This window comes from Triplophysa rosa, linkage group LG5, assembly GCF_024868665.1.
Source record: "Triplophysa rosa linkage group LG5, Trosa_1v2, whole genome shotgun sequence".
Taxonomy (NCBI): domain Eukaryota; kingdom Metazoa; phylum Chordata; class Actinopteri; order Cypriniformes; family Nemacheilidae; genus Triplophysa; species Triplophysa rosa.
This window is the reverse complement of record NC_079894.1, coordinates 19526453-19542370: the sequence shown is the minus strand read 5'-3', so window position 1 is coordinate 19542370 and position 15918 is coordinate 19526453. Positions and strand designations below refer to the sequence as shown.

The 15918-nt window shown below is 39.7% G+C and overlaps 1 protein-coding gene across 1 annotated transcript in view; it reads left to right on the top strand.

Annotated features, from left to right (window-relative positions):
* The window catches only part of hs6st1a (heparan sulfate 6-O-sulfotransferase 1a), a 134533-nt gene extending 119892 nt beyond the window's left edge, over positions 1 to 14641 (top strand). Inside the window, exon 2 of the mRNA XM_057334268.1 lies at positions 10447 to 14641. Within this exon, the coding sequence (XP_057190251.1) occupies positions 10447 to 11167 (721 nt within the window). The 3' untranslated portion in view covers positions 11168 to 14641. The remainder of the gene's footprint in view (positions 1 to 10446) is intronic.
* Positions 14642 to 15918: the final 1277 nt, after the last annotated feature.

Genomic DNA, 15918 nt, shown 5'->3' with positions numbered 1-15918 from the left:
TTTAATTTAAAGGTTCAATGTACATGTGGAACTGCAGAGCAAGAGCTAGAATGAACATAACTTTATAGTCCATTGGTGTGGATGCTAATGAAGTTATCTTTGTAGTTATCATCCTTGCTGTGAACAGGCCTTTACAACCCAAAAATAGTATCGCTGTTGAAACTTTGGGAGTCCAAATTTGCTGTTTTTCAGGAAAAAAACATAAAGGGTGATTAATAATAACTTGTGGCATGTGGCAAATATGGAGATACAAGGTTTCAGAAGATGCTTTTTTATATAAGGTGGGGCAAGATCACCTGAACATATTACTCACTCGATTTCAGTAACCGCTCTATTATCAGACACTTTGAGTTGCAGGATAATGAATAATAATGAGATGCTTTTACAATGAAATGACAGCCCCAAAGACGATCGTTTGGGACAAACTTTTTTCCAAAGAACCTCTCATGCTGTACTAGCACATCATTTCAGTGTGGATAAAAACTTCAACTTGTTTAGACATCGATAGTTTTCTTTTCACAGCACTTCACTAAAGTCTATTATAGTATTTGATTACAAACACTGAGAGTCAGTTGCGGGGAGGGAGGGTGCGCCAGCGGTGGCTCTCAATTCCGGAACGCTCCGTCGCCCGGTCCCCGGAGACAGACAGTGGCTAATCAATTTCAGACCAATGGGGGCTTCATTTACATCACAAAAGCTAATTACTGCAGTCTAATCAATCAGCACATCCTAATTAGCTCAGGGCTTGAGCTGGGACTGCCAGAAATAAAGCAAAAGTGAGAGAGAGAGATTTCTGCCCTGCTATACAGAAACAATTTCAGACATGCTGTTATTGCATATCTAGACAAGCCTGAGGTTAGTGACTTTGTTAAACCTACAGAGAGAAAACAAGTCAGAATTACAAACAAGAAAAGCTATGTGGATGATTGTTCTCATGTTTTAATAACATTCCCAGAATCCCTTAATCTGCCCCCCTTTAGGGCTCCTGTCCTGGAAAGGATGCGTGGAGGTCCAATGTCCAATGTGTGCGTCTCATTTTGTTGTGCGTGTTTGTGTTTGCTTGGGTTATGCTGAGAAACGCCAGAGAGAAAGACATCCAGTTCACTAGCTAATGTTTCTTTTTCTAATTTGACTAACTGACCATTAGCTTGAGCATGTCGCATTGAAGGACTGTCTGGTGCTCTTAGTTATTTCCAAACAAACTGACAGTCTTGACTATACACATCATTAAACAGCCTCCTCATAATCGAATCACAGTACGTCTCACAGACATGGCTTTGTAATCCACAGCAATGAATCTTGCAGATGCAGTGTTTCATTATTTTCCTATTGTGAATTCAAGGCAGTGACACTATGTACATTGAAGGACACATCTCCTTGGGGTTTGTACGGCTGAAGATGCAATTTTCCCTTTTTCCGTGTCCAAGGATTGACGTTTGAGTGCACAAGCTGAATGAAGATCGATTTACATTTGCATTTGTGTTAGCAGGTTGCTAACCATCGGGAATTAAAGTAATGTGCATAAATTATGTTAATAGAGGTTACTACAACAGGTAGTAGAGAATACACAGAGCATGTTAAGCTGAAATAAGAACCTCGACACGTTGGATTTCTAAATCATGTTGTTAGTGCACTAATACATATTGCAAATGCAAATGTGCACAAATATAGTTTGTTGCCGAAGGCAAGACACTGAAGGTGAGTGCAGTCCTTGTTGAAAAAACCAGCATATGCTGGTTTGGTATGTTTTGATGCTGGTTTGCTTGTTTGTGCTGGTTTAACTGGTCATGTGCTGGTTTAAGATGGTCATGTGCTGGTCCTTAGCTGGTACCTAACCCAGCATATGCTGTTTTTTTCAACAGGGGTATGTATTACTGATGCTTGTTTTAAAGGAGACATCAGATGAAAACCCCACTTTTTCTGTGTTTAAGTGTTATAATCGGGTCCCCGGTGCATCTAGCAACCCCGAAAACGTGAAAAATAAGATCCCAGTAAGTTTGTTTTGGTGTGCCTTTCCCTGCAAGCATGTGAGAAATGGAGCCGTTCAGATTTCGCTCCGATTGTGACCAAAGCGGATTTTATTATAATGTTACCGCCCCTTAATCTACACAGTTCCACCCACCGCGCTCCGCCATTGTTGTTTTCAACAACGTGTACGTGACGCCATGGCTAAAGTTCGTGGACAACATGCAATGTAGTCGCTGCACAGAGTGCAAACCTCAGAAGAGACAGGAGTGGATTTATTTTATTTTTAGTGGAAATCCCCCAGAAACCATAAGTAAAAACCTGCTTGTTTGCACGAATCACTTCAAACCGGAGTGCTTTTTCAACCTGAGACGGTACAAGCAGGATTAGCTTCAAAGTTGTTCCTCAAGAGGGATCGAGACCGACTGAACGAGACAAAACTGCCGATGTAAGTAATATTTATCAACAGTCTGAATTGACGTACATGTAGCCGTATATATAGGAGGATAACGTTAGCATATGATAGCAAAGGGAGCCAAGTCAGTCACAGCCTAAATAGAATATTCAAAGCCAGTGTTAAACTTACTGTACTTACTGGGCACTTGGAGTTTAGCTGTATGTATGTTAATACATTATGTGCGTTAATATGTTCAGCTGCGGCAAGCTGTTTGTTTTGCTAATGAACAGGGGCGAACACTGCGGTTAGTTTTGTTTTAAACGTCTCAAATCATTCGTGCTTAGGCTGAAAAATCCGTTACAGCAAACTATCTCTCACGTTGTGTGTGTAAGATTATAACTTGTCAGTGACAAGCGCTAAAATCCATGTAATTCCGCTGAGATCTGCAGTGGATTCCGTGGATTTTAGGTAAGCATACACGCACAACGTAAACGCATTAGGATTAGGCGCTGTTTGCTGTGACTGATTTTTTTTTGTCTCTGGACGAATGATTTGAGACGTGTAAGACGAAACTAACCGCAGAGGAATTCAGGAAATATCATTTAGCTAAACCATTGCCACTACATGTGTGTTGTGTTGACACGCCGGACAGAAGGGGGGTGGGGTTCGCTGTAACTCATTATCAGTTAGAGACATGCACCAAAACGGGTTGCTCTGAGCATAGCTGTTTTTGACGAGGCAAGAAGGGTTTTGTTTTCAGCCATTGAGTGTTTTTAAGCAAAATGTGTTCCAGACATTTCATGAAGACCCTAATAAATCATACCAACTTGTTTAAAGTGCTCTTCTGAGGAGATCTTCCTGATGTACCACTGTACCACTGATTTACGGTTAGGGATTTGGGAAAAACATTAACACTAAGAATTGAGAGAGTAACTTGTTTGCATAATAGACATGATTGATGCATAAAACACTGCTGCTTTCTGACACAAGTTGTTAATTTTATAAGTGCACAAACTGATAAAGAAGTGAGGAAATATGAGTTTGAGTCACATGGAGTAAGGGATTTTTCAGAGTTGTGACCCGGCAGCACTGCTTTCCTCCAGGTGTTTGTGTTTTTTGTGACTGAGGAAATTGCTCATAAATTTCAAATGACGCTTTGCAGAGAGACACAGATTTCCCCAGATTCCCTCGCAGTCAGATTTACGGTACAACAAAGGCCCGAGGTTGATATTCATGGATGGTGCTTGCCACCACCTCCTTGCACACAAAAAATACACACACGTGCAGTCTGTAGAGACTCGCATATAATAGAATCCAATTGTTTGAGGGATAATATTGCAGTGCTGTGTTCTTATTGCTGAACAGATCATAGCTGCATTATTTCTGTCCCATTTAAGTCATCCTGTAAAAGTCTATTTCATACGTCTCCAAATAAGATGCGCCACTCCATTTTGTTGACATGGATGATTGTGTAATTTGTAGACATTCCCTAACCATTCTTTTCTAATAGCACGAGGCCGTTTCTCAATTCCAAGAACGCAAAGAACGGACTTGTGTTCTTGTGGAGACCGGTCTTGCGAGGCACTTGGATGGACGCGCCGCAGCGACTTTTGGGACTTCAAGCGGATTCCGTAGGCACGCAAGGCTGCATACAATGCATCCTTGATATCGAGAACACATCCGGGTACTTTCATGCGTTTTCTGTTCTTGTGTTCTTGAGTATTGGAACCGGACTTTGACGGTTATTGATGATGTAGTAGAGCGAGAACACGAGGACACAAGACCGCTGAAGAACGCATATTGAGAAACGGCCTGAGTCTTACATACTACATCTTATCAGGTCAAGTGACCAGTTACAGTCGGCCAATTAGAGTGAACCTTACAAAATTCAAGAAGCACTTTCCAGTGTAGACGATGAGTGATTGTACTGTGGGTCTGGAAGGGGCTTTTAGATATAAAAGCTTCTGGAAAAATTCTGCACATTAACAACAGACCACTATTATAAGGACATCATGTTGCTTAGCATGTGTGGGTTTCTCTGCTTCTTTCTTATTAAATTAATTAGACTGGACACAAGAACTTATTAATATCGGAGACTGTAGCTTCGGGGGTGGGCAGTCAAGCAATTACAGTATGTCTTTATTGGCTTGTGGAGCTCTCTTTAATTAAACCGGACTCTCTGGACTAGCCCTCCTCTCAGGGGATGAGGGTCTCTATAAGTCACTGAGCTCAGGGGAGAGGTGGACCCCATGAATTTTAATGATGAAACTTCCTGCATGCTTGGATATGTACAGTTTTGGCCACAAATGTAACGTTTATGGTACGGTCAATAACTGATATGATGGTTGATATAGATTTGTAGTGTTTTGCGTTTTTTACGGTAAAAATGTACATCTCTGCTTGACATCTGGACTTTTAAATATGATCTAAATGTTCTTCCAAGGTCATGGCTATGGTCCTTCATCTCTGTTACTGCATCTCTGTATACACTACTGTTCAAATGTTTTGAAATACTTGACTGAATTGTTTCTAACGATGTTATTTTTTTAATTCTGAATGTATATGTGCAAATGTTTGAAATTACATTTGTAGACAAAATAAAATTGTGCCAATATAGTAATTCTATTCATTACAAACCAACAATTTTATAATATATTAAAATAATTTTATAATTACAAGAGTACGATTTTACAAATTAGGCAAAGGGTACCCAGTTTTTGGCTATTTATTTATTTGGCTGCATTTCATTCATATAGGTACATAGTTTTGATGAGTTTGCGTTTATTGTAAAATGTAGAAAAGATAAAGAGTGATTAAGTGTTGAACATTTTTGAAGGGTAGTGTAATGTGTGTATGGTGTGAGAAGAGGGCAGTGTGACCGTGACTTTGTACTCTGGTTTTGCAGTTTGTTCATGGTTATACAGGATGGTGTGTATGATGTTATGCTTGTGCAAGCAATTCTCTCTTGTTTTTCCTGTTGCACTACGGCAATGGAATTGACTCTCTGCCACCCTCTCCGTGTGACCCTTTCCCCACCTTCCATTCTCTCTCCACCCTCCCTCTTTAGCCTCTCATTCTCACGCATTATCTCATCCACCGTTGCATATACTTCTCCAAGAAATGCTGCTCTGGTAACATGTACTTAAATGTGACTTTGATACCGAAGCTCTAATGCACCTTGCGAGAGCTCGTTTTTGTTCCGAAGAGATCTCTGGCAATCCTGTGTGTATATCGCCACCAAGTGCTCGCTGCATGAACTGCATGTTAGTAATCTGCTCACGACCCAGCAGTGCCCCAGAGGAGCGGAGCTTTAGATGCATGATGATTGAAAACAGAGGGAAAAGGTCATCGGATAGGGTGGTGCTGAGCGTGTAAACCAGGAGGAGTGAATACATTACAAAGAACAAAGAGGAAAGGTGTGAGGGAGACAATGCAAGACAGAAGGAGAGTTTTGTTGTAATTGCAGAACAGTATGTATATTGCAGACTCTCTCTCTCTCTCTCTCTCTCTCTCTCTCTCTCTCTCTCTCTCTCTCTCTCGCTCTCTCGCTCTCTCTCCCTCCCTCTGGTTGAATTATGCTGAACGCTGCTGTATATCAGAATAGCTCGGCTTATTTGATTTGACAAGATCCATCAGCCAGAGATGTTTAAAGCCTGTTCTGTTCCTGTTTTGGTAACTGTGGCGAAAACATGTCTGTTGGCGTTTTTATAAGATTGCGACTAGAGTAACGTGGTGCTTTCAATTTTCAATCTTTTCGATCTTTATTACATTTTGCATTATACAATTGATATTTTGGTATATTCATATGGACTGATTATGTTTATGTGTATGGTCAGTAACAATATAATGAATCAACAGTAGGCCTACTATTTGCCTGCTTTAAAATCTCAGATGCGAAACGTGAAATTACATGACATACTTGGAGAAATAAGGTATCAAAGCTAAATATAAAATAATAAAGGTGACAGCAAAATACCAGAAGATACAGAGCGATATTCACAAAGGAGATGTGTGATTAAGTGCTAGAAGGCAGTGAAAAACGGTTGCCAAATGTGAAAAAACGATGTGTTTAGTGAGGTTTAGCTTAGAGTTTGCCAGTGCAGACTGGTTAGTATGGACCTGTTTCATGTTTACGGGTTTCTCAGCAGCGGAAGTCCTCATTGGGTAAACTTCTATAGCGGTGAATGGGAGACTACCACAGATATATTTTTTTCTTCCTTATTTGCTCAAATAGCAAAAAGTGAACGTATTCACTAGGGCTGTCACGATTATGAAATTTGGCTGACGATTAATTGTCTAATAAATCATTGCGATTATGATGATAAATTGACGGTTTTAGAGCTTTGACGTTTAATTCTAATACATTTTGTTCTGAATATAAAGACTATGTTCTTTTTCTTGGAAATACATAGGAAAAAATTGGGTCATCATACTTAAGGTTTAGGCTTTTACCTGTCAATAATACAACCACCAAATACTTGTAAATGAAGTAAATTGATCAGGAGTGAATTGAAGCCACCATTAAAATGCTATCAGTCATAGAAAAGCTTCTAGTCTGTTTTTTTTCTCACTTGCAAGACTACAATAAAAGTTTACTTCTATGTTAATGAGATTTTGGTAGACTGGTTTTCACACTGAAATAATATTAAGTTGTGCTGCAGGTTATTTTTATGGTATATGTGACCCTGGATCACAAAACCAGTCTTAAGTAGCATGGGAACATTTTTAGTAAAAGACAAAAATACATTGTGTGGGTCAAAATTATCGATTTTTCTTTTATACCAAAAATCATTAGGATATTAAGTGAAGATCATGTTCCATGAAGATATTTTGTAAATTTCCTACCGTAAATATATAAAAACATTATTTTTGTGAGTGGATGGTCTGCCACAGTGCCCCTGATTAACAACTTCAAAGGCAATTTTCTCAATATTTGGATTTTTTTGCGCTCTCAGATTCCTGAGTTTTAAACGGCTGTATCTTAGCCAGATATTGTCCTATTTTAACAACTCATATATCTATAGAAAGTTTATTTATTCAGCTTTCAGATTGTGTTAAAATCTCAATTTCGAAAAATTGACCCATAAGACTGGTTTTGTTGTCCAGGGTCACATATGGTATATATTTTTAAAGTGATTATGTTGTGGTGGTACATTTGACAAGTATTGCCATGTTTTAGTTACAATATATACAATAAAATATGCAGATGCACTACAGCTCCCCCTAGTGTCTTCTATAGAGATGTGCAATAATTGCGATGATCTGAAACCATCGCGATGAGGTCAAACAATCGCGATGAGACAATTATTATATAATAATCGTGACAGCCCTAGGTTCACTACTTTCAACAAAATGAAAAAAATAGAGAGAGTCTGATAACGGCAGCAAAAGAGAGAATGATGTCAAATGACTTCCAAAAACGCTGTATAAGAGGAACCCTTGCATTAGCATTAACTTTTTGGGGGGGATTTGATGCAAAGGTAATATCATACAAAATATAGTGTGGAAAATATAAAAAACTTTAATTACGAGGAATTACGATGCTGATGACCGTTGAACGCATCATCACAGTCTTGTTAAAAACGTCCATTGGTCAGTTAGCTGGGAACCGATAAAGCGGAAAAAGCATCATTTTCCATTCTCAGGCATTTAAAAATAGCCATGTGTTCTGACAAAATGTGTTGACTACATTACCAATATTTACTTAAAATAGATACCTGAGTGCTGTGATTGACAGCACCACAGATGGTGTTGAGGGAGCTTAGCCTGTACTGTATTTAACCTAAGAAAATTCATTTTATTATCTCATTATAATTGTTTTTGAGGTGCATATGTCGTGTTTTAAAGATGTTTTCATATTTTAACTGAAACATCAGTGATTAGGAATAGGATTTTTTCAGTGTGCTGTAACAGTGTGTGTGAGAGAGAGCATTTTATTCACATTTACCTTCAGGGTCACTGCTTTACTCGACGTGTGAGCTTATGGTTGACTTGTTGTTGTCTTCAGTCCTGTCTATCACAAATGAATAAATGCATGCATCTCCGGCAGAACAAATATAATAGAATAAATAAGCCCCAGTCATTCGGTACACTAACGTCAGATCTATTCTGCTCTACCTTCTTAAAAGCACAAGAGGGACACTTCCAAGAATTCCTTAATTTGGTTTTGAAGTGCGGGTTCAAAATGAAAGATTGGTGTTGTGGGACATATTGCGCTCTTTATGAAATCTCACTGAAGCATATCACAATCAAGAGCTTACAGTTCACTTCCCCTTTACCATTTGTTGTGTGCACAAGCACCAAAATTATCTCTCTGCTGGAGGCAAGAGGAATTATAATTCTTGCTCAGCAGTCCTACTGTTGGTCCTTTACTGCAATTCGGCCATTTATGAGCTGAATAATGGCGCTGGAGTTCAAGTTTATGAGAAAGAAAAAAATTACACTCAGCTTGCTTTTTAACGAGTCAATAAAAGTCGTAAAAAAATTCATGTGTGGAAAATATTAATGACATAATCTTGTCAGTGATATTCCTCTCTGTCGGGAAAAAAAACGTACTCTGTTACTTACGTAACCTTGGTTCCCTGAGATACGGGAACGAGTACTGCGTAGCAGGATGCTATGGGGAAAACTCCTTTTCTTCGATGACTGAAGCTTTTTCCAATAACGCAGTGAATACTGCACGGCCATTGGTTTGTGAAAAGTAAAACTTTAAACCAATGGCAGCGAAGCTACACGGACCTATGGCAATGGAGCCCGCCAATGTAGGCGGGGCTTATGCTATATAAGCAGACACATCGCCGCAGTGTCCTCAGGTTACTTCGACTGAAGCGACGACCATGCAGCTTGTAAGCACGGCCAGGAACGCAGTACTCGTTCCCGTATCTCAGGGAACCGAGGTTACGTAAGTAACCGAGTACATTTCCTATCGATACTTCACTCGTACTGTGTAGCAGGACGCTATGGGGAACCAATACAATCCCGCCGTGCTACAAGAGGAATGATAATGATAGACTACCCCGGAGCTAGGCTCGGGGGCCAAGTATGGAGCAGGGGAACCATGCCGAGTGGATCGGGCCAAGCTAAAAGGTGACCCAGTCCGGTAATCGTCCCATGATACTGTGCCTAGTGCCGGAGCGGTTGGGAGCAACCGTAGTCCGGCGACCTAGTGTAAGTCCCTTAAGCAGAGAGGACCCGAGCCTGTAAGGTCCGGACATCCAGACTATAGAATCTGGTAAATGTGGACGGCGAAGCCCAGCAGGCCGCCGCACAAATCTCCGCTATAGACACACCGCTAGACCAAGCCCAAGAAGAGGCGACACCTCTAGTAGAGTGGGCTCTAACTCCCGTGGGGCTTTGAAGGCCTAAGGAAGAATATGCTAGCGTGATGGCCTCAACTATCAATTTTGAAAGTCTCTGCTTCGTGACCGGAGACCCTTTGGTGCGGTCACCGAAGCAAACAAAGAGCTGTTCCGAGCGCCTGAAGGGGGCAGAACGCTCGATGTAAACCTTCAGTGCTCTGACGGGGCAGAGCAGGTTTAGCTCCGGGTCCTGCTCGGAGGAGGGGAGCACAGAAAGTGTCACTACCTGTGCCCAGAATGGGGTAGAGAGCACCTTCGGTATGTGAAGTATCGATAGCGAACAGATTTTGTTAGTCAGCATGTTCTTTGAATGATTTGTCGACTAGTCAGTCTTAAAGGGATAGTTCAAAAATATACTCACCCTCATGTCATTCCAAATCTATGACTTTCTTTCTTTAGCAGAACACAAAAGAAGATATTTTGAAAAACGTTGGTAACCAAACAACAATGGCCCCATTTACTTCCATTGTATGGACACAAAACCACTGAGACATTTCTCAAAATATTTTCTTGAGTTTTTCCACAGAAGAAAAATCTTATGCAGGTTTAGGCGACATAAGGGTGAATAAATGATGACTACAGTATTCAAGACACCAGACAAGAATACACACTTATATACTGTAAGGAAAAAACAAAATTGTTGTAGTTGTTGGATGACTATTTTTACAACCCTGATCCATCCTTATTTCCTTATGTGCTAAATATTTGTGTGTTTCTGTTTTACAGGAAGTTCTACTACATCACGCTGCTACGAGACCCCGTGTCTCGCTACCTGAGCGAGTGGAGGCACGTCCAGCGCGGAGCCACGTGGAAAACCTCCCTGCACATGTGCGACGGGCGAACGCCCACGCCCGACGAGCTGCCATCCTGCTACGACGGCACCGATTGGTCGGGCTGCACGTTACAGCAATTCATGGACTGTCCGTACAACCTGGCGAACAATCGTCAAGTGCGCATGCTGGCCGACCTCAGCCTGGTGGGCTGCTATAACATGTCCTTCTTTCCGGAGAAAAAGCGTGCCCAAGTATTGCTAGAGTCGGCCAAGAAGAATCTTCGAGATATGGCCTTCTTCGGTCTCACCGAATTCCAACGAAAAACTCAGTACTTGTTCGAACGGACCTTCCGCCTCAAGTTCATCCGGCCCTTTATGCAGTACAACAGCACGCGGGCTGCAGGCGTAGACCTGGACAACGACACGATCCAGCGCATCGAGGAGCTGAACGACTTGGACATGCAGTTGTACGACTACGCCAGGGATCTTTTTCAGCAACGCTACATGTACAAGCGACAAATCGAACGACGAGAGCAGCGTCTCAAAAACCAGCCGCTCTTTCCGTTTCGCCGGATGGCCATCGCCGACCCTAATTCCAGGGACGACATGCCTGAGTATGAAGCGTTGCGCTTGCCCACGGAGGACTATATGAATCACATCCTCAACCGTTGGTAGCAGTGCCGGGGGGAGGGGGATGATGGGAAATCCATGAGGAAGAGGCAGCGATTCCCAGGTCAGGTCATGAGGGAGATAACTGTAGAGAAGGAGACAGATCTTTAGCGCCACCATGTTGTCCTTTGACAAGTCGTACACGGCCCTCCCCCCTACTGTTGTCCTTCTGAGGACTACAAATGCAGGAAGCATTGGCGCTGAATCTGTCTTTAAGACCGATCACGTGCCTGATGTCAGAAACGTGACTGACTAACTGAAAGCACTGAACCTGGATTTAGACATTTACAGATTTTCAGACATTTACAGATTTTCAGACATTTACAGATTTTCAGACATTTAAAGACTTCTGTGGACTGAAGAAAAAAACAAAAATAGATTATGGGAATTATATTCACTGCAGATTTTAAAGAATGAACGGAATGGAATTGTATAGAGGTGTTTGCTTAAATGTCTGCTCACGGCTTTCAGCCATGAATTTGTGACGATAACAGTCTCTATTTTTGTTTTTAGTTTATTATGATTTTTATTTCTTTTTGTTCTTTTTTTTAAAGGGGTTTTATTGTCACTTAAAAAAGAGATATACTCTCACAGCACTGAGACCAACAGAGCTGCCTAACTCTTATTGGATGCAATTTATTAGCTTTTCATAATCAGTGATGACTTGAAAAAGTCTGTTCTGGTGTTCATTTTTTATTTCGATGCACAGACAGACAGCGCTTGGACCATAGCCATTTTTAAGCTTTCAGCATACTGTATGAGAAACCGGTGAGCTAAGTGTACTAATATAATCTTACCGATGCCTGATGCTATTGGCCGAGACAAAATCTTGGTTGTCGTGGCATCGAGCCTAGGCATCCAATCCAGGCTGTGTCTTAGTAGCTGAGCTGTGGCTATTATGCTTAAAATGGAAGCTGATGGAGACCCAAAGAGGTAATAGTGTCTTATTTTACACTTAGTGGGAGGGATGTGCTGTGTTTCTGAGCGGGGAGAATTGTGCGCTATATGGAGATGAAATAATAAGGTTGACTCTGTAATGACGCCTGTGTGTCAGTCAATAACAGGAGCGTTGTAGAGTTGTGTGCGGGAGAGTGAGAGGGAGAGAAAGAGCTCACGAAAGCCAAGAGCCGAAGGAAGAAGCAGCAGACGCAGCCTTTATAAATGTCACCATCATTCCCAATTCCCAGGGACTACTCAATGTTTTGTATGCGTATGGATGAAGAATGTTCGTATGTGTATATACTTCGAGTGTTTAAACGTTCTTTAAGACTGGACGTTCTTAGTATGCAAGTGTATTATCAGATTTTGAAGCCCTATGAATGTGTGTGTGTGTGTGTGTGTGTGTGTGCGTGGGTGTGTGTGTGTGTGTGTGTGTGTGTGTGCGTGCGTGCGTGCGTGCGTGTGCGTGTGCGCACGCGTTTGTTCCACAATCTCTTGCCATGGTCCTCAGGGACTGAAGCTATTGTTAGTAAGGGGACTAGAATGATGTCACATAATTCCCCTTATGCAAGTCTTTGCTAACTCAGAGTTGTCTGTTGTTAAAGGAATAGTTCTCACCATTTCGGTCTATACAGTGTAAGTGAATGGGGACTGGAGCTGTTATGTTCCAAAAATGACCAAAAGCACCATAAGGTAAAGTTCCAAGTCCTGAAGAATCTCTTTATTGGTCATTTTTTTGTCAGTTTTGGACCTCAGCTGCCCGCCCAATATGGAGGACTAAACCTGCAAAAATTATAAATAAATAAATGTATAAATATATAAACTAATAAATGTAAAAATATGAAAATAAATAAAGGAATGAATGGTTTAATAAAATAAAATAATTCGTTTGAGCTATTATTGATCTTAGTTTTAACTCTTTTTTTTTCATTTTTTCAATTGATTTATTATTTTTGTGTCCATTTTTTATTTCTTTTTTATTATTTTAATTTTTAATTTTTAGATTATTTTATTTATCATTTCCTTTTATTTTTACATTTATTTATTTATACGTATTTTTATACGTATTTATACATATTATTTATTATCGCATGTATTTATTTCCACTTTTATTTATTTATTCTTGAATTTATTCTTACTTTTCTGTGTCTTGTATGATAATTAGATAGGTTGGTCTTGCCTACTATTGGTTCAGCGTAGATTGAAGCGTTTGATCGATTACTCTTGACTTGTTTTGGACTTACGTCACGTCACTCACTGATCGTTTGCTTCGTGTATAACGTTAAGTCACTATGGCGGGCGCACAATGAGTTAGAGAGTTACAGCATTTAGCCAATGAAGTCGATAACCATGCATCAAATGACTATGTGCCATTTAGATTAGATGCGCTTATTGATGTTTTATTACAGATTGACGGCGAGATAAATGAAAAAGTTCTTCAAAATCTGTGCTAGTCAGAGGGTGCTATGGTGGTGTTACGGTTCAACTGGTGAAAATCATAAAGCACAAAATGTAATTAGGTTTAACTACACAGATGAGCTTGTGAACCGAAGTCGCAAGCTAACTCGTTGTCAACGTGACAGTTATAAGCAGCCTTTCGGTTAGAAAAAGCTTAAAAATTTTATGTAACATTACAATGAATTGAGACATAGTGAACTTAAGTCACAAGTTAACACGGTAGTAATGAGCATCGTTCTTTCACTACAGGGCCATCAAATGGAAACCATTCCTTCTAAAAAGACGTGGTTACTAAACTGTACTCGTAAACTTTACTACATTTCATAAGAGATAAATAACACAGAGGTCACAAGTTAACACAGGCATATTCCCTAGATTCATCCAGCTGCATATTGTTGTGACATCTTGATATTATTGCAAAGATCCGCAGCAACTATCGTTGCGAAATAGGTTAGTGTGATTGTTACCGTAGTAACACGCTGCCTCGCTTTATTGCATGGGTTCAAATCCCGTGTCAATTCGCTTTATTAATTTTTACACCTCGCTTCAGCCGTTACGGGCGATCATACCAATCATTTGCAATCTTAACAAGAATGTCAAAATCATGTAACAAGAAAGTCTGTGTTTATTAGACATCTTAATATTCAGTCGTCTTGTGCTTTCAGAATCGACGAATCTGCTGAGGTCGTTCATGCACCTCTTTGGCAGAGGACCTGTAACCGGAACTTGGTCACCACCTTAGCACCCTCTGACCAGCACAGATTTCGAAGAACTTTTTCATTTATCTCGCCGTCAATCTGTAATAAAACATCAATAAGCGCATCTAATCTAAATTGCACATAGTCATTTGATGCATGGTTATCGACTTCATTGGCTAAATGCCGTAACTCTCTAGCTAATTGTGCGCCCGCCATAGTTACTTAACGTTATACACGAAGCAAACGATCAGTGAGTGACGTGACGTTAGTCCAAAACAAGACAAGAGTAATCGATCAAACGCTTCAATCTACGCTGAACCAATAGTAGGCAAGACCAACCCATCTAATTATCATACAAGACACAGAAAAGTAAGAATAAATTCAAGAATAAATAAATAATAGTGGAAATAAATACATGCGATAATAAATAAATATAAAAATAAATAAACGTATAAATAAATAAATGTAAAAATAAAAGGAAATGATAAATAAAAAAAAATAAAAATAACAAATAATTAAAAAAATGGACACAAAAAATAATAAATCAATTTAAAAAATGAAAAAAAAGTTAAAGCTAAGATCAATAATAGCTAAAACGAATTATTTTCTTTTATCAAACCATTCATTCCTTTATTTATTACATTTGTTCGTTTATATATTTATTTATTTATACATTTATTTATTTATAATTTTTGCAGGTTTAGTCCTCCATAGCCCCATGCACTTTCAATGTATGTAAAATAAACATAAAAATTCTAATGTCCTCTGTAGTTTTTTTTAATAGAAAGTCAAATGGGTTTGGAACAAACCAAGCTTGAGTAAAAACACAGAGAACAAAAAATATTTTTGTGTGAACTGTTCCTTAAATTACAGCTAAGCACCAGAATAAACAATATGTGAATAAGGTATCAGGAAGAATTAGCCTACTGGAAATGTTCCCTACTGTTCAACTGACTTAAAAGGTTCTGAGGAACGGCTTTGCTTCTACTTAATGCTCTGCGATGGAAATTCATTTCTCAGTAACCATAAAACAGACTACTCTTCACTTACTGCATATTTAACCAAGCCTAGAGTATTGTTTTGTTAAACAGAAACAAATGTCTTATAATGAACGTTCCTTAAAATTCATGAATGATCAGCCCTTTATTGATATCTCAAAATGTGATGCTGTCGTTTCTGTCAGCCTGAAATAATTGGAAAATGTTCCTAATAGAAATCCCCTGTGTGATTGTCTAACTGCAAAACTCACTCAAGCTCGTCTTGACTAGCTCGGTGGCCGAGTATTTTTCTGTCTATAGCAATGATGTCCAGCCAGCCAATCAGAGCGGAGAATTTCTGTGCTTTAAAAATAGTCATATGAACCGTGTGTGTGTGTGTGTGTGTGTTTTAAAAGTGTAAGCAGCACTATAGCATATCCCTGAGCCCTGAAGAAAGAGAGCGCTTGAATCCTGGGAGCAGTTACCCATCACATCCAGTTCATTTTCTCTTGGTCTTATTTCTCATCATTTCAAAAATGGATCGTCAAAGACACCAATAAAAAAGATTTCATTTTTATAAAAACACAAACGCTTCTTGTCTTTATTGTTTTGCTTTTGTACGGAAATGCCTTGGGCATTTTCACTCTAAACTCATACAAGCACGATTACAGGAATAACAGTGTAC